Source organism: Pelodiscus sinensis, chromosome 3, assembly GCF_052426305.1.
Source record: "Pelodiscus sinensis isolate ZL-2025 chromosome 3, ASM5242630v1, whole genome shotgun sequence".
Lineage (NCBI taxonomy): Eukaryota > Metazoa > Chordata > Testudines > Trionychidae > Pelodiscus > Pelodiscus sinensis.
Genome location: NC_143054.1, coordinates 158,081,607 through 158,101,862, shown reverse-complemented (window position 1 = coordinate 158,101,862; position 20,256 = coordinate 158,081,607). Strand labels below are relative to the sequence as shown.

General features: G+C 43.2%; 1 protein-coding gene across 1 annotated transcript in view; it reads right to left on the bottom strand.

The window, feature by feature from the left end:
- CNIH3 (cornichon family AMPA receptor auxiliary protein 3) overlaps positions 1-20,256 on the bottom strand; it is a 107,632-nt gene that overhangs the window by 52,752 nt on the left and 34,624 nt on the right. The window contains exons 2-3 of the mRNA XM_006133411.5: positions 7,481-7,549; positions 1,484-1,531 (exon numbers count right to left, since the gene is read on the bottom strand). Coding sequence (XP_006133473.1) covers positions 1,484-1,531; positions 7,481-7,549 — 117 coding nt within the window. The remainder of the gene's footprint in view (positions 1-1,483; positions 1,532-7,480; positions 7,550-20,256) is intronic.

Here is a 20,256-nt window from a genome sequence, read left to right as displayed (position 1 = left end):
ATACTTTCCAGTCTGGCCATTCTGATATCATCTAAGGGCTGGAATGTTTTGCTAATTGTCATGCTGCTGCATTCAATTCTATAACGAAGTGCATAGGCACACTTATTAAAACCGTTTTTGCAAGGCCAGATCTTCTTCCTTGGTCTGTTGAGAGGCAGAAGAGCTTTTAAAGACAAGATGTAAGCAGCTTGCATATATTGACTAAAGGCATGTCATGATGTCTAAGCTAGCGTCTAGTCTGCTTCAATGTTAAAAGCCCTGTGGTCTTGTTCCTTTACCACAGGTGTTGGGGCTTTGTGATTTTGGTCCTAATGGTCACTGGTGCTATTCCCAAGATGAGCATAGCTTACACTGAAAAGCCCAGCCTAAGGGGACCAAACATGTTCAGTGTTGGCCTAATTTTGCATCCAATGAAATGAATGGATTTGACTTTGATGGGAGCAGAATCAGGCCGACATTCAGTGCTTTAAAAATTCCACTCAAATTACACTGGAATGTGCAACCCACTATTGTGCAAGTACTGCAAAGAGAAGAGTACCCTCTACTCCGTGCCATCAGGGGGCCAGCCTCTATCATCTCATAATTCTGAGTCAGCCTGTAAGAAACTCAGAAGGTTGAACTCATACAAATAAAACACTCCATTTATCAAACAATGAGTAAATGACTGCCCAGCAATTGTTACAAACCTCAGATCTCGATTGCAGCACAGGGCGTGTGGCCATAACTGTCACAAGTCACACCTCCAGAAACCATTCATCACTGTCAACAAGCAAGCTATTAAATCTGAACCTGACAGTGTTTGGAAATGTTCAGTTCTTGTCAGAAAATCCTGGCTGATGGGAGCCCCTTCTTGTTACCTTCACTTTGTTTGTTAAAGGTAACACTGATTCCCGTAGGCACTGACTTCTAGATTTTCTGAAGAGTACCTGACCCCCCCCCCCACTCAGACCTTTGCCCTGCCCCTTTCCCCAGGGTTCCCTAATTTAACTAATGCTTCCCCATAGTGAGGGGACACAATCTAAAGGGCAGGTTCCATGACCTCCGTACTCAGCTCTGGGGCTACCACGCTCTCCCCACTCCATGGTACCTGTGGTTTGTCCTCCTGCTGTGCCAGCCCCTCCCTGTGGCACATTCTGTCACTGTCCTGGTGGGCAGGAGCAGGAGGGAGCTGCTTTTAATGTGTGTGGGGGAAAACGTGGTTGAGCTGATCAGCAGGGCCCACTCCTGCCGGGGGATATTTAGGGGGAAGGAGAGACCCACTAGTGGGAGCTTAGCACCCACTATTTTTTTTTTCCATGGGTGCTGCAGCCCTGGAGCACCCCCAGAGTTGGAAGCAATGTGGATTCCAATTTCTGCATTGGAGTCTCAGATTTCATGGGTGAAGATGGTAGGTTCAGTCAGATGAATAAATGGACATACCAGAGCATCCACCTGAGAGTTAATTCCCATCAACATCATAGCTTCTGTGTTGGTTTATGCTCACCTTTCTCAGAAGAAAGCAGATGCGCTCAATGTTTCTTAGTCTCTCTCGCTGTCAAAAAGAGGTGAGAAAAAAAGGTTATATTGTGTCATGAATTAAAGAAAGTATATCACAAATATAATGAGCCCAAATCATCCCTGGCTTACATTCAGATATCAGAATTACATCAGGGATGAATTTGGCCTAATAATATTTCTATATATATATTACTTTAAAATGGTAGTATCACTCAGTTATCTTAACACCATTGTGAGGCAGATAATTATTATTCCAATAACATATGAGAAAACAAACCAGAGACAGAACTGAGCCTTAAAGTTAGCAGGGCAACAATTCTGAAGCCAGTGCCTTCTTACAGTAATGCTGAACTGGTCCAGAGAAGCTGAGGTACACACTTTCCAATTCCCACTCACTTCAGTAGCAGTTCCAAATTGAGAACATGTGTTATACAGGCAATGACAGAAGTACCAAGACGCTCTATCAATGTGAAGCTTTTATAGTTCGGGTTACTGCAGTGTATTTGTAATATGCTAGAAATATTCTTTTAAAATAGAAGACATATGTGCATGAACTGAGAGACACTGCCTCTTGAGACACTTGAGGATCAAGGACATTGCAGGCTCAGCCGATGCTAGGAAAATCAAAACAAAAGCTTCAGCAGGCTTTCTGTTAAATGGATCATAGATGAGAATTTAACTAGCAAGTTCCACTCTGCATAGACACGTTACTTGAGCCACAGAGCAAGATTTTGCTCTTGGTTACAACCAGGGCTACACCCACAGTTACACCATGGCAATCAATGGAATTATTCTATATTTACTGAGGTTAGCACAAGACAGAACCTGTTGCACTCTGCCAAATGATGTGAGCAATTCAAAAGCAAATTAAGTTTTACGCCTCTTCTTACAATAGATTAGAGAAGTAGATTGGTGTGTACCTTATGTTCTTCGGAGGGGTGTTAAGCTTTTTTCTCTAGACATTACAAAAGCTACTATGGACAGTCACCTTTCTGAAACAAATAATGAGATGAACCAATGTGTGAAGCCAATTCTCTAGGCCCTTCTGTGTTTTTCAAACTATTTTAAACTGATTCCATTTTGTGAGGATTATATTTCTCCTAAAAAAAAGGTTTCAAACTGGGGAGATAATGTAAGGTACAAAAGTAATATTTTCCCTCTGCATGGCACCTTCATGACAAGAAGCTTCTTAGACTGTGGTGCTATGAGGCCCATGTGGGTGTACTCTTACACCTGCACAGAGCATCATTGACTTCAATGGGAGGTCCCTGTGGAGGTAAGGTTCTGCCAACATAGTTCTTATTGAAAGACTGGAGTTAACATGCCTGGTCTTCTGGAAGAGGTAGTGGTATAGACATTACAATGGAAGTTGGGGTGACCTGAGTTCAAGTCTCAGCTCTACCAATAGTCTTCCTGATTAACCTCTCTGTCTCTCAGCTTCCTTTCTGTAAAATGGGAATGATAATAAATACTTCCTTACCTGTGCTGTGAGACTAAACAGATTAGTACAAGACATTAAAACAGTCTGATTCTGGAGTCCATACAGTTAGATAGATGGAAATGTGGGTACCAACTGATACCCAATAGGGGAAGAAGGAAAAACATCAGGTGTATGACAGAAGAGCAAATGACTAGTCTCATAAAAATCTCTCTGTGTGTGCTACCATAATGCCCATTAACATCTACTCTGAACAGAAGAAAGTACCATGAGAATATTGTTTGAAGTATTGCAGAAAGCCTGCTAGATGAAAGTCAAAATGATGCTACTGATTACAGAATAATGTACAGTTTTCTGTGGCATGTTTGTTCAGGGTAAATGAAAACTACTGATCATTCTGGGATTGATTAATTAATTAATTGAATCACTAACAGGGACAGACATTGACTTTCTTATCCTGGAAGCCAATTACATTAGCATTCTAAACCAAAAGCAATTTGTCTCTCTAGGGCACCATACGAGCTCAGAAACAAAACAAATTACTGAAACACGATGCAGAGATAGGCACAGAAAGTGTGCTTGTATCACAAGATGAGGAGAATTAAGATACATGGATAAATAGGTCTACATGTAACCTTTATAGGAAAAGCTGCAAGATACTTGAGATCGTTTCCTATCATTTCCAGTTACTATTGGGGTGGATTTATTTTAGTAGATTAACAGCTACAAATACTTACATAAACATATATATTAACTTAAGACTGGCTTGATGATTCTGTGGTACAAAGCTTCTTAGGAGACTCCATATTCAATGATGGTATAACAGGTGTCATAAGTTAACTTCACTGAACCCAATTGTTTTTTCAAATGGAATCACTCTGTTTAACACTGGCTCAGCTGAGAGCAGAATTTCCACCTGCCTACGCCAGATGGAATTTGGCACCAGGAATGTTGGAAATAGGTCAGGAATATGTTAAAATAAGGGGAGAAGGAAGCTGTCCCTTACTCCTGATACATGCCATTGCTTTTAAGTTACACTTGTTTTGCAGTCACAGAAGTGCCAAATTTTTGCCATTGATCCAGTATGTAATCTATACAACTGTTTCTGTCCCTATCGACTTTATCACACACACTTTCAAAGAAGATGTACCCCTTTCTTCCAATCTACATTTAAGTTTAATTTGGCCCAGGTTCCTCTATACTTGACTGATGGAGTATAGCAGAGCATGCAGCCTCTGAGTCAAATTATCCTTTACTGTAAGCAGGGAAGCAAGATGGCCATGCTGGGCCCCTGGGCAAGGTGTATGTGTGGGGGGGTGTGGCTCCAAGCTTCCAGAAAGGGCAGGGCCTCAGGTGGAAAGGGCCTGGCAAGGGAAGACAGCTCTCATTGCCGCTGGGGGCATGTCACAGTGGGCCCCCCAACCCTTAGAGCTGCCCAGAGTGCACCACTCTGTGCTCTGGCAGTGATTTAAAGGGCCTGGGGCTCTGGCTTCTGCAGTAATATCAGCCAGGGGCACTGTCCCCTCTAGAATTTCCAGGCCCCAAGGCAATTGCCCCCTTTTCTCTCTCTCCGCCCCCCCCCACCCCCCATTGTAAACAGGTGGAACCTCATTGACTTCCGTAGGTTATTCTGCCTTAGTGTAGGACAGAATTTAAGTTGCTGCCTATAGGCAGAAAGATGATAGTTGCATCCCTGACTGACGCCCTCCTGTTAGTGAGTGAGCCAACAAACTTTAGAGCTCTCACCAACAGCATTTGGTCTAATAAAAGATACTACTTCACCCATCTTGTCTGCCTAAAATCCTGGAGCTGACACCACTACAACTACACTGATGCAAATTCTGAGGAAAATGGGGTTGCAGAGAAAGAAAAGGATTTTAAAGGGGAAAAGTGTGCTTCAAAATGAATCACATTTCAGCTTTTTTCTGCATCTCTAAATGCTCTCATGCCACTTCTGCTAGAAAGGGAACTACCTCAATAAAGATCCACCCTGAGAGCATCAGACTAAGATGAATTGCTAAATCAAGAGTGAATAGCAGCTGCTCTTAGGGCATGTGTACACTACAGAGTTATTTTCAAATAACTCATGTTATTTTGAAATAACAAGGTGAGCGTCCACACAGCAAGTGTGTTATTTTGAAATTACTAAGCATTGGAAATTGAGTGGTCCAGCAGCCCGCCCTCCCTCCACACATGCTCCCCCCAACTCCCAGAACCCACTCCTTTCCAATCCCTCCAGTACCCACACCCCTGGCTTCTCCTAGCCCTCCTCCCCACCCGGGGCTGCTGAGGGCCATGCACACAACGTGGTGGGACCTCTTGGGCAGCCAAGGTGTCTCAACACACCTAAGGCAGGGACCACTCCCAGTCCCATCCCTGATCCCCTCCTAGGTTCTTTCACTAGTCCCTCCCCAGTTATATATTCCCCAAATAAAAATTACTGAGTTTATTCTTTCAAACAAAAACTTTGGTTTATTTTACCTGGAAGGGGAGGACAGGAGGGATAGGGAAAGAAAGGTACACGGGGCAATGCAGAGGCCTGGGGAGAGTCCCATGGCTGGCCTTGGCTGAAACTCTCCCTCAGGGCCTCTTGGATGAGCACAGCCCCGTGATGGGCTTGCCGGATGGAAGCGGCATGTGGCTGCTCAAAGCCCTGGCGAGTCACTCAGCCTTTGCCCCCCAACCTGGCAGGAAAGTTTCCCCCTTATTTTCACAGAGGTTGTGGAGCATACAGCAGATCGCTACCACCTGGGAGATATTCCAGTTATTGAGGTCCAGGTGGGTGAGGAGGCTCCGGAACTTCCCCTTAAGTTGGCTGAAAGCACCCTTCACAATGATGCAGCACCTGCAGAGCCTGGTGCTGAAGCATTTTTTCGTGGGGTCCAGGCATCCCATGTAGGGCTTCATTAGCCAGGGGAGCAAGAGATAAGCTGCATCGCCCACAATGCAGATAGACATGTCCAACTCCCCGACCCTGATGGTGTGGTCAGGGAAAAATGTGCTGGCGTGCATCTTTTGGAACAGGCTGGAGTTCCTGAACATGCAAACGTTGTGCTCCTTCCCCGACCAGCCAATGTAAATGTCTGTGAACTGGCCCTGGTGGTCCATGAGGGCCAGCAGCACCGTGGAAAAGTACCCTCTTTCTATTGATAGTCTGAGGAACAGTGGTCAGGGCAAAGATGGGGATGTGGATGCTGTCAATTCCGCGCCCCCCCCCCCCGCCTCTCCCCCTCCGCTCCCCTGCACAGTTGGGGAAGCCCATGGCAGCAAAGCCAGTGATGACGAGCTCCATGTTGCCCACAGTGATGACCCTGAACAGCAGAATGGTGTTGATGGCCTTCACCACCTGTAGAATCATAGAAATCATAGAAACAGAATCACAGGGTTGCCAGAGCCCTCGGGAATTCCTAAAACCCAAACCCCCTTCCTGCAGCAGGAGCAACCCCAACTACCCCATCCCCAATAGAGCTTTGTGAAGCCGGGACTGAAAAACCTTTGGGAATGGAGATTCCACCCCCGTCCCTAGACACTCCATTCCAGTAGTTCACCATCCTCCTAGGACAATAGCAAGAGAGTCACACTTGCAAAGCATGGCCCTGACGGTCCATCCCCCCACACTAAACTGGTTCCCCACAGAGTGGTAGCTCTCTGCTATAGCAAGCTTCCAGAGGGTGATGGCAACACACTTTTGGAGGGGGATGGCACATTGCATTCAGGTGTCCTGTCACCGGAGGGCAGGGCGAGACACTCACAGAGCTCCAGGAAGGTGTCCTTCTGCAAGTGGAAAATCTGGAGCCATTTCTGGTTGTCCCACCACTCCATGACAATGTGGTCCCACCAGTTGGAACTGGTGCCCCGGCATCAGAAGTGGCAGTGCACAATGTACAGAGGAGGCTGGAAGGGACTGTGGGGCACAAGGAGCACCTGGGCTAGAGCGAGGAGGTGCCCCATTCTGAGCTGGTTGTTGTGGTCCTGTAGTGCCATGAGGGCAGCCTGCATAGAATGCAGCAGGAGTTGCAGCATGAAGTCTAACAGCCGGTGAGTGCTTTGCAGCGGGTCTGGCTCCATGGTGAGAGAGTTGTGGCATCCACAAGGGCAACCAGAACACATGGTGAGAGTTTGCTGTCCCTTGAGGAGGTAGGCAATAGAGAAGAGTTGGAGACACAGGTGTACAAGGGAGCCCCTTTAAGCACGAATCTCAGATAGCCTCAGGAAGCAGCTACAGGAAATGACTGCTATCCTGATGCCCTGCCAGGAGTGCTTCTCAGGGGCTCTAAATGTGATTCAGCCTCCAATCAGTGTGGATGCACTATTTCAATATAAATCTGTGCTATTTCGATGGGGATTTTTAATGTGGATGTGCTATTTTGAAATAGCTATTTCAGGAGTTATTATTTCAAATAAGCGCATAGTGTAGACATAGCCTCACAGACTACAACTACATCCATAAGGGATTCCTAACTACATTTGCATATTTTCCATTGACAGATCAGCACATCTTCCATTCAATATCTAATGGTTGGCAAACTTCAGGGCTGTACTCACTGCATGAACTGGATTGCACTGGTCTATTGGGCTCTTGAAGTCTGTCCTTAGCTCATCAAAGGCGATTATCTGCAAAAGAATTTTTTCAAACATTATAATGACAGCAATGAATCCAGGCTTTTTTCTTTATTAGTAGTTATAATATTTAGTTTTACTAACTTTAGTTAAATTCATGCCAAATCTAACTAATGATTTTGGCCTTTTATGTTTTATATATGTAAGCAGGGTCTGAAACCACTGTTTTCAATGCAGCCAGCTGAAGGGGGAGAGCAGCCCTGGGTGTGGTTATGCTCACTCAATTGTTTAGCCCTGCAAGATAATTAACTGTTGATATGTAAATACAACTCATGCTGGAATGGGGAAGGAATCAGGGGTGTGGTTATGTAAATTCAGTTGAGCCAGTGCTATAGGCTTGATGGATGGTCAATTGTTGGAATGGAATGTTGTGTATAGTAACTAATTTTGCTGTAGTAGGGTCACAAACCATGTTAACCCTAAATGTAGGAATTTTAAAATATGATCACCAGTGCTTTCAGGAGAGTCACTGTCATTCCAAAGAGTCTCAGATGGACAAGCCTCCCCCTTCCAGATTCAAGTGGACTGAGTTGGGGGGGAACTTGAGCCAGCCAGCTACATACCCTCCAGGTATGAGCTGTAAAACTGGTTTAACCTATCTCCTTTCCCACCTGTTCTAAGGATAGACCTAAAACAGATTCCATAAGGAGTCTCTTTGTTATTCCAGTAGAAGCTGGAATCTTTTGGCCAGCCTAGGTGGTGGTAGCTAAGAGCTGAAGTCACTAGTTTGGCCTGGAGCCAGACCCATTGTGATCGGCAGGAGTGACCGGTGGGGGGCCAGGAGGGCGGCTGGTGGGAGCGACTGGCAGGCAAACTAGGAAAGCTATTTCGAAATAATAGGCTTGTTTAAAAGACACAGAATAGCTATTTTGGGATACTAGAAGTATCCCAAAATATTGCCACAATGTAGATGTACCCAAAGTTATTTAAGCCACATAAATCTCTGTACAGTGATAAATCATGATATAACAGGACATTGGTATTGAAATTAATTCATTTCTCCAGAGACAAATGCAAATCAATCAGAATCCTAACATTGAGGCTACGTCTACACTGGCCCCTTTTCCGGAAGGGGCATGTAAATTTCACCAGTCGTCGTAGGGAAATCCGCGGGGGATTTAAATATCCCCCGCGGCATTTAAATAAAAATGTCCGCCGCTTTTTTCCGGCTTTTAAAAAAGCCGGAAAAGAGCGTCTACACTGGCCCCGATCCTCCGGAAAAAGTGCCCTTTTCCGGAGGCTCTTATTCCTACTTTGATCAGTACTGGATCAGTGCAAGCTGGGATTGTTTGGCCCCAGCTCATGCTGGGTCCAGCAGCCCCTGTTCGCGGTGGCCCAGGCTGGCAGTGGGCAGAGGCTGCTCGGTAGCTGCCCCATCCACAGCCAGCCCAAGTTGCTGCAAACAGGGGCTGCTGCTGGAGCAGCCTCCCCTCCCCTTCGCTCCCACTGCTGCCTCTAATAGAGGTGACAGCATGGGGGAGGGGTGTGGGCAAGCAGCACCCTGGAGACAGTGCTGGGGGGAACCGGCTTTTAAGCCGACTTCCCCCAGCACCGGCTCCTGTTTCCTCCCCACCCATTGCTGCCTCTCATAGAGAGGCTGCAAGTGGAGGGACAAATGAGGGGCCGAGTACTCAACTCGACTACCCAATAAACTTAGCCTTATCAGGTAGTTGAGTACTCGACTAGTCGCTTACATCCCTAGTGGGAAAGGTACTCATGGGGTCGCAGCTAAACACAAGGTGGAACTAATTGTTTAGCCTAAGATTTTGTAAGAGACCACTTTAGGTGAAATGGGCATGTAACGCTTTTGCAAACTTAGGACACATGAGATGTAATGGCTTATAGGTTATTATAATTATAAACCCAGTTTCTTTATTAAGTCCATGATTTTTAGTGTCTAACAAAGTTATGAGTTTAAATTCCTAGGCTTGTGTTTCAAAGGTGCTGACATGCAGGTTTTCATTCTTCCTGGTAGTGTCATTGCAGGCAAAAGGCCATCCACACCAAGACCCTGGACTTCTAGACTTTGGGACTCTGTGACTTGCTTGGTTCTGAACCTTTGTGACTAGGTGGAAAGTGAGCCAGTCTCTCAGCAAAGTAGGGGCTACCCTGAAGCTGTTTTTAAAAAAGTATATATTCCCTGAAAAATTTAGGAAACAAAGTGTTTGTTTTTTTCAAATATTTTCATAGACTTTTCAGTGAATAAAAATGTTTTATTTCAGTTTTCAAAAATAAAAACAATTACCATTTTCAATTTTTGTCTTCCGAGGGATGAGGAGGACATTGTTTGGTTCCTACCTTTCTCCTATATTCCACTTGTCTAGTGGTAAATAAAAGATAGGGGAGAGGAGAAAGAAAGGTGGTAGGCAAACAAAACTATCTATTTTTGAAAACTAAACCAGTTTTTAAAATTCAGAATGAACACTTTTTATATAAAAAATGGAAAATTGTGAACAAAACTCTTTATTCATTAAAATATTCCTATTATTTGAAAAAGCTGTAAGGAAACTAAATAAAGAAAATAATGGAAAAATGTTGACCTAGTCTAGTCTATACTGCATTAAAATTTGAGAATCCTTCCTTTATGGATCAAACTTTTTCTGGCTAAAGTGAGATGTGTGGGTATATGATTTAAGTGACTTAACAGGTCTTTTTCATTTCTAATTTGATTTCATGGTTAACTCCTTAATGTTCAAATTAGTGAAATAATCCCCTAATCCCAATTAAATCAAGATGCCTTTAGACTTTTCCTTATTTTAATACAACACCATTTTCCAAAACTCACGGGCTACGTCTACACTGGCCCCTTTTCCGGAAGGGGCATGTAAATTTCACCAGTCGTCGTAGGGAAATCCGCGGGGGATTTAAATATCCCCCGCGGCATTTAAATAAAAATGTCCGCCGCTTTTTTCCGGCTTTTAAAAAAGCCGGAAAAGAGCGTCTACACTGGCCCCGATCCTCCGGAAAAAGTGCCCTTTTCCGGAGGCTCTTATTCCTACTTCAAAGTAGGAATACAAATTGTATTGACTACACAGGAGCGGCCCGAGACAGGCTATGGCAGCTGGTGCCCCAGGCGGAACGCGCGATCAGCACCCCCACCTGCACAGCCGTCAATGGGCCGTCAGTGAGGTGACATCAGCATCGGGCACCTCGCGCGCTCTGTGATATCATCATTGGGCGCCGTCAAAGGTGGCACCCAGGGCCGCCCCTGTGACTACACAATTAGTCAGCTACCTACCTCTTAACATCCTTATTTCCCACACCTGAAGAACAATATGTAAGCACAAAAACATGTTCCTCTCACCCCCAGATATTGGTCCAGAAACAGATATTACCTCAAACACATGTGTAGCAGGTCTCAGAGGCACAGGGAAGCTGAGCCCCCCCAAAAAAGCCTAGTGAGGCCTGCCCACATTCTGCCCCAGGTTCCCTCCTATTGCTGCCAGGCCTCCTTCCACTCCAGGGCCAGGAAGGCTGGGACCATGTTGCCCATCTTCCTCATGCTCCAGGATTGGAAAGGCTGGGGCTGCACTGCTCAGTGCCCCCAGCATTCCAGGGGCAGGGGTTCTGGCACCACAATGACTAGCTCCCCAGTGCATCAGGACCGAGGTGCTGGGGCCATACTGACCAGCACTTCATGACCAGGGAGGTGCTGGGGCTGTGTTGCCTACCCTTCTGACACTCAGGGGGGCACTAGCCTCAGGCAGGGGTTAGCAGCCACATGGGGCTGGGCTCTGGTGGACATGGAAGGGGCAGGGCCTCAGGCAGAAGTTTACCCACTGCCCATTCTCACCCATCTTGTCTCTCTAAAAGTGTAATACGCAGTGCCATCGATACTTATAGAATTATCTCCTCCACCTCATCTAAGGACCTAAAATAATCTTTTTTTTCAGAAATCACTAGTCACTAAGCTAAATCCCTGGAGAGGTTCTGAAAATGTAGTTTGATCTTCCATGGATGAGCAATTTCTGCACACTGATAAATATGAATTCTGTGCACAGCTTGATAGACAGAGAATAAAAACCGTTGGATATTTGTTCAGTGACTTCTGTGAAATAAGCTAGAGGTGTAGTTACTAGTTGATTGGTGTCCACATCACAAAACAAAAGCTCCTAACCCCCCTCATAGTCGGTAATATTTAAATCCTTTCACTAGGGCTATGTCTAAACTGTAGAGCTTTTCCGGGATACCATAGGTATCCTGGAAAAGCTCTGCCACGTCTAAGGAACACGTCTGCTTTTTCAGAACAGTTACCCAAAAAGTGGACATGTTCTTTCAGCATCCCTGTATTCCTCTTGGTGAGAGGAATAAGGGAAGTTCCAAAACAGGAGGTTTTTCCAAAGTTTGGCCCTATGTAGATGGGCCAAATTTCAGAAAAGCCTCTTTCAGAAAAAAAGTGGAAAAAGATATCATTTTCTGATTTTTCTCAGCAGTATAGACATAGCCTACGATGAGAGTGAATAGGCACGAAAACTAAACTATCCTCTCACTCCTAAAAGAGATCTTCAAGGTCTGAATTGAGTAATATTGGTTGGGCACAGCATGGCAGGAAGCCCGTACTGTCATTGCCCATCCTGTACTTGCTCTGTGGATAAAAGAAAAGGTAAGTATTGGTACTACCTACGGAGTGTTTATAGAGGTCCTCATTCTCCACAGTTACTTGACAGGACCACAACTTGTTGCAGGAAGAAGCTTAATAAAGGTAGGAACTTCCTGGTTAGGGGATTCTTTAATTGCTGCTTAAAGCATGGCTCTTTGTGTTTATGACCTCATTCTAAACTATGCAGCTAACAAAATAGAATAAAAGTTCCCTTGATTTATAAATATACTAGCCACACTCTGTGATGACTTTCTCTCCATGTAAGGTCTTTAACACCAACTGTAAGTCAGGACAGAATTTTCCCCAATTTAAATATTCTAATGCTGCATAGTTTACAGATTCTGTGCTGGCATTACCTGTTTCAGAGAAGCAACAATTTGGAAGATATTTATAGATGTGCCTGAATTCCCACCACCACCCACATGCACATTTCTCCAGACAATGACAGCTTTGAATACACAGAAGCATTCGCTGATTTTCATTCTTCATCTATTTCTTTAGACATCAATCTAACTGAAAATGTCACCTGGCAGCAGCAGGAAGGAATCCAGATCTCTTGTGTTTTAGGGAAGCCATTCTAATTTTTGACCACTGAACCCTCACAAGCATATGTTTGACTTGAGGGCAGGCATTTGCCTTTTCGTTATTAAACTGAGCATGACTAATTTCTGAGTAGGACATCTGTTGAGAATGTTCTTTAAGGTGAATTTGTTGCTGGTGAAAGGTGCTGCATTGATAACTCTTGGGCTTGAAGGTTATAATTCAAAGGCACCTTAGAAAAGTCTAAAAATAAAACACTGAGATGACAAATCTATTAATCCACAGACCAGGGACAGTAGATAGCAGCGATGTGTACTTCTGGGTGATCCCAATGTGCCACAGCCCTGACCTAATTAGTGTTAGTGCCAAATTAGCGCTAAATAACGTGGTGAACATCTGTCCATGCTGAACTATTTTGAGAACAACGCAGAACAGGTAATGGTCACCAGCAGCCTCACTGATGTCCAGTTTTTTGTAAGTGCCATGGTAAATAAGAGTTTTAAGGAGTCATCTGGAGGACATAAAGATAGCTTTGTGGACCTTTATGGGGAATGCCTCACTAATGTGAGGGCCAGGATGGGAGAAAACATAAAAGGTACTCATTTGAAAACTTAACAAGTGGTGATGGAGCCAGGTATCACTAGCCAATCAGCGGCAGGTGTTGACATCTCAATAGTGAAAGAGTCAAAGTGAAAAGCTAGGAAGATAATATTTGCAGCAGCACTGGGCACAGAAACGAGTGGGACAAGATTGCATTCATCAAGGCCAGAGAAAAGGATGTTGCAGTAACTGAGATGTGAGATGATGAAAGACTTGAGATGAGGAGGGGACATTTAGCTGCATGTAAGGCTTGAACTCAGCTCTCATCAAACTACAATGTGGGACCCTGAACCAAGGCAGTTGTCCAACCAGTGAGGTCTCCACAACAATCTGCCTCTAGTTTCCATCTTTAGGATACTTTAAGATCTCCACACTCTCTCTCATGGCTAACACACTTCCTATCCACCCCACCCTATCCCCCCATGTGGGGCTCGTTAAATAACAGAACTGTCCATGAGGTCCTCAAAATAAAGTCCATCACCACACCACCAAAGTTCATACTCACCTCTGGATCTTCCCTATTCTGAGAGAGAAGACGGCAAATATATTGCCTTCCTTCAAAGCGCTCTTCCTCACTGGCTAGCAGAAAAAGGAAGCCTATCCAGTCTCCTTCATTACAGACCCTTATTGGGACAGTCTCCTGCGGGTTTTTTTCTCCACCCACTACTAATGCCTTGGAATGCTTCCTCATCTCTGACTTTGGCCATTTCTTGACCCTTTGTTCATACCAGTATTCCTGCACAGGGTTCACTAGTCCCTCTCTAGACTTAAGAGGCCAGTATATTTTGTTGCAAACCTGAACTGACCTAACAATGTAGTTTTAAAATGGTGTAAACTCTACCCTGACATCTGGTGGTGAACTGTGGCAAGTGGTGCAAAGAGACTTCAGGGGCTGACCTCAATTTGCATAGACACACCCACCCGGTCTAGTATTTACTCAGCCTGGCAGAAAGTTTACAATGGCATAACATTGATACTGGCCAAAAAAAGTTCTTGATATAAACTCTCTTCCACTGAATGCTAACAACTTCCATTTAAGTCTCTACTCAGAGATTCATGTGTGTATCTCAGTGTAGTTTCTCCCAAAGATGTTTGATAACTAATTGCAGGTGCAGGCAAGAGATGAGCTGCAGCTGGGATGTAAACTGAAAAAAATGTTTTGCCCAGCAACACGAGTTTAGGTTTCACTGTCTCTTTTTCAACTGCCTCATAACATTGCTAATATCTTTAGCAATATTGCTAAATGTTTGGTATCTAGTGAGCCTGAACTCAGAAGCTGACTGGTAAATATAGGAAGAACTAGTTTTTAGCTCTTGTTTCAAATGATATTTAAGGCCCTCCATGTTGGTTGGTTAATTTTTCCTGGAAATTTATTAGTGTTTATTACAACAAAAACAGGTGAAAACTGGTGGAAAATACTAATAATTTTTCTTGATAAATATAAAGGTTTCTTTTGGTGGACAGAAGGACAGGAAAAAAATATTTAGTAGATTAGTGCTTTGATTAAATGGAATTCAATATGGTTTGCTGCAAAACTCAACAGAACTCAAAACACCTCTGGCTACGTCTAGACTGGCATGATTTTCCGCAAAAACTTGCCAGTCTAGACGCAGCCCTCTGAGTTTAAAAAAACAATACATCCCTAATCGCCAAATAAACTTTTCATTTTAATAAACAATTCACAACTATTAGTTTATAAATATTTACATTTAATAATTGGGCCACAACATTTGCAGTGTACATACTCAACTTCATCCTTTTTTCTTGTTTTTGTATTTTTTAACTTTTGAATACTTCCTTGTGGTCTGAAGTGTATTCTGATACAGATTTTTGTTTTCTTCCCATTTTAGTGTTTCAGCTCTTTAAAAACTGTTACCCACTAACAGCTTGAAATGTATGTGATAAGCATGCAATTCATCAGTATGTTCTTATGTGCATGTTCTTCAGAGCTTGTGTGCATGCCTGTTTCTTTACTGTGTGTATCTTCTAGATTTACTTCTACAGGCAACTTTGCATATACACACAGATCAATGCATTATCATGCCATGTATTGTATTTTCTTAATAAAACAAGTTATTTTTAAATTTAAAAAAAAATTTTCCAGAAAAAACACTTTAAACTGAAAACAAAAGGGGATTAATTATATTGTAACCAATTCATGACCTTCTAGAATCTTTGTTCTCAATGTGCTGCATACTGCAACCACTAAGAGCTTCTAGGTAATAGAACTCAGATCCTTCTACTCCAAAACACAGATCCACACCCCCTCACAAAGAGCAGCTGTACCACAAGCTGCTTAGAAATTCCTTAGAAATTTTAAATTGCAGTTTAGAGAAAACAAGATCATAACAATTATATAACAAAAGTCACTTCCTGAAGCACAGCCAGACAGGCTTGAAGATACTGGCTGACTCACTGTTCCAGATACCCAGAGCTGGACAGAGGCTATCTCGTCAGCATCAATTCTCAAATCATCAAGTTTCTCCAGGCCACGGGCCAAAGTTAGCTGCTACTGTTTAGGAGACATTTAAAAGAAAAAAAAATACACTAAAAACCGAGAGTATTATTGGAGAGGGTCACAAAATATGCAGAAGGAGGCCCAAGCAACAAAGTTTAACTCTAGATCTGAACTTTTGCCCATTTCTGAAAATAATTAGACCAGTAAAACTCTGCAAGTATCACTCCCTAAAGAGGAAATTGTTCCTCTATCTTCTCTGAACATTAGGCAGGCATCCAGGATTGTAGTCACTTCCTTTCCTAGCGCTTATTATGGGAATCTAGTTTTCAGTCTGGGGCTGATAAGATTTCAGGATTGTTTTGCTACAAACTGCAGTGCAATTCCATTTTCAGCTTCACGAATCTAATTCTATGACACAACGGAACAGCAGAAAACTGTTTACAAAGGTTACACTCCTAAATACAGCAAACTTAGAATCAAGCTTTCAATTGTACTGGAAGTCTGGTATTAAATTATGTTGATTTACCTACCTATACTACTGCACTTTATAAATTAGAAGCACTTTACAGACATTAGTTAATCCTCATAGCAGCTCTCTGAGATAACCACTTTATGGGGAATGGGGAGGGGACTCAGAGAAATTCAGTGACTTGCCCACACTACACAAGAAATCCATACCAGAGCCACTATTAGAACACAGGTGCGCCTGACTTCTAGCCTGCTGCTCAAGTCCCTGGGTTATGTTGCATTCCAAGATAACAGAACAACAATTGAGGGCAGTTTTTACCCAGATTTCTATCTTCCTGGGCATCAGAGTTGTACACACTGTCGTAAAGTGATGGTCTTTAATCTATGCAATGTGTGCCAAATTCTGCATGCAGTTGCACCTCAGTGGGGAACCCGAAGTGCTTTACAGTATGGATCAGTAATGTTCCCTATCTTTCGGGTGGGACACAGCAGCTGTCTAGCAGCAAATAGACACAGTGTGTAAACAGTTTACAGCAGGAAGTGAAGAATAGCCTATCCAATTGAAACCACAGGGAGTGAAGGATTTAGGTTGGCAGATTGTAAAATTACCAGATTTTCAATTTGACCAAAACACAAAATCAAAACCCCATACATCCCATGAGATTTCTTAATGACCTCAAGTGGTCTAACCTTTAGTTTTATGACTCGCACAAAAAGATAACAGTATCCAGCAGCAGCAGCAACCCCTAGCAACCACTGGCAATAATCCCTTAACTAATGCTAGCAGTAAGTGCATTTTCTCTGTGAGCCAGGCACTAGACATCAACATTCCCACACACAAAGCCAGTGCGTTAACATCACTGCATGAGAGTGAGGATTAATAACAGGCCCACGCAGTGCTAGAACTAAATCTCCACTTCAAACTTTATTTCATAAAAGAATTAACTCTTGGTGTTTCAAGGTAGGTTCCATTGGCTTTCTCTTCTGAAAGCTACGGTCACGCAGCCTGGATTGGCTCATGAGTAAGGCTAAGATTTAGCCACTGGTATTTTTAGTAAAAGTCACAGACAGGTCACGAACAATAAAAAAAAAAATCATGGCCCCAACTTGTCTGTGACTTTTACTATAAATACTTCTGACTAAATCTTAGCTGCTCCTAGGGTGCTGCTGTCAGGAGTTTTTAGGGCACTGCTGCTTGGGAGGTCCTGGGTGCCCATGGCTGGTCTCTGCTCTTGTAGTGGGGGCTGATTGCCTCCGGCCACCCCCAGTCCCTTAGGCCACTTTACTCACCCCCACTGGTCAGGCAGCCCTAGGATCACCTACATAGGCCATTGCAGAAGTCACAACATCTGTGAGTTCCACAACTTCTGTGACAGATTCTCAGCCTTAATTATGACCCTGGGTACTTACTACAACCAACTAACAAGTGTAAACTCCTCAGGCATTGTAACAACCTTAAAAGGGAGAAGCAGAGAGTCCCCTTGGGTACTTCAGTGTATCTTGCCACTTCGGTAAGCCTGCCTCTCACAGATGGTCACTTATACCAAAAATCACAATATTCAGATTACTCCTGGTCTCAAAGACCCCGTCATTTACCCCAGGTCAACTATATTCATTTCACAAACTAAAGACAACTAGACCCCTGCAAATTTGCTAATATCTGCTCTATATCTGCAGATCATTTTTATTGATTACAATCTTGTATCCACACCAGGCTCTAAAGATAACACTTTTAATTAATCTGTACTTTGTTAAACGATTGGCTAACTAGGAAAGAGAAATGAGAGCTAGTGACAAGTTTGAAGCAGGAAAACATACACACACATATGAGATACAATCTTAAGCTCTGAAAGAGAAGAGTAGCTGCAATAATATGCAAGCTCTGTGGCTATGTCTAGACTGCAGGCTTCTTTCGAAAGAGGCTCTTTCGAAAGCATCTTTCGAAAGATCCTCTTTCAAAAGATCGCGTCTAGACTGCAGGCGGATCTTTCAAAAGAGAAATCCGCTTTTTCGAAAGAGAGCACCCAGCGAGTCTGGATGCTCTCTTTCGAAGACGGCCTCTTTACATTGAAGAACGCCTTCTTTCGAAAGAGGAACTTTCGAAAGAAGGCGTTCTTCCTCGTGAAATGAGGTTTACCGCCATCGAAAGAAAAGCCGCGTTCTTTCGAAATAATTTCGAAAGAACGCGGCTTGAGTCTGGACACAGGGGAAGTTTTTTCGGGAAAAGGCTACTTTTCCCGAAAAAAACCCTGAATCTGGACACGGCCTGTGTGTCCTTCAGATCTAACCCAAGCTAAACAGCTGGAGATTCATAACTTATGCTTAGAAATCTTTGGCCTTCAGAGTTCAAGCAGCATAGGGATAACAGTTTCTCCTTAACAGGATTTTTTTTTACCCTTCCTGCAACATTCAAGCTTTGATGGAACAAGGGCTTTTGCATTTATCCTCTTCCAATGTGTGCAGAAAGCAATCAGCAAAGTCTTTTGACCACAGTAGCTTGTCTGATATCTGTAAACCTTCCTTTGCTGGGCAGGAGAAAACTCCTCTTACGGTAAATTAGCATTTCATATTTGACAATGCTTCTCCCAACTGTAGGCAATGTACATTCTTAGCAAATATGTTTATAGTTACAAAGCAAACATTTAAACCCTACATGAGTTACAACATGAGATACAGATACAATTAGTAGGATTAACACATGCATCATCCTATCAACATTCCATAATGCCAAAACATTAAGCACATTCTTATAACTCCAACAACCTATTTTAACAATGCTAACACACAAGTGAACCAGAATGGTTTCCAGCTAAGCCTTTGTCAATGTCTGCTGAGGCTTGGGGCCTTGGCATGAGCTGGAACCATGTCAGCCAGCATCACTGCCTACCAATGAAAACAAAAGCAAATCAGCCTCCTTTTAAAAAAAACAAAACCAATCAAACCTTAAATTCCTCACCTCTCTATCAAATTCTGCTGCACTAATCTCATGCATCGACTTTGTCATGTCATTATTAATCTTACCCCACCAAGATTTAGGGACAACAGAGAAGACCTTCATGATAGAACCAAAGACACTAGTGCTGTGGCACATAGTAATAAATGTAACTTAGGTAAAAAGAGGAGAAAAATCAGATAAATATTTCATAAGCTTTTAAGGCCAGAAAGGATCACAGTGATCCTCTCATCTGATCTCCAGAGTAACAAAGGTCATAGGACTTACCAAAATAATTCATTCTTGAACTAGAGCATATCTGTTAGAAAAACATCCATACTGGGGTTAAAAGTTATCAGCAATGGAGAATCCATCATGACCCTGGGTAAATTATTCCAATTGTAAATTACCCTTGCTGTTAAAAAAAAAACCTTTATTTTCAGTCTTAATTTGACTAGCATCAACTTCTAGCCATTGGATCTTCTCCTACTTTTGTCTGCTATTGCAAGGCAATTATCAAATATTTGTTTCCCATGTAGGTGCAGGGGTCCAATCACTCCTTAATCTTATCTTTGTTAAAACTAAACAGAATGAACTCCTTGAGTGTCCCACCAATAAGGCATGTTTTCCACTTCTCTAATCATTCTCAGAAGCCTTTCCAATTTATTTCTCTGAATGCCATCCTTTCTGAGCTGTAGGGACCAGAAGTGGATGCAAAATTCCAGCAGTGGTCAGATCTATGCCAAATAAGAGATAATATATCCTCCCTACTCCTTCTCAAGATTTCCCTGTTAATTCATCCAAGGATCACATTAGTCCTTTTGGCCACATGGTCTCATTGAGAACTCAAATCCAGCAGATTATCCATGACGACGCCTAACCCTCTCAGCGTTATCGCTTCCTAGGATAAAATATTTATCCTGAATGTATGGCCTATATACTTTGATTTCTCTTGAATATCACTTCAAGAGAGGCGTGGGAGGGAGACATAGGGCTGATGATGACTTACTAAGTTACTGGCTCCAAAGGGAGTTTGTTCAGTTCTACATTTGCTACTGAGTCCTGAAAAACAACAAGAGTCCCTGGCAAGAAAACGAAGCAGG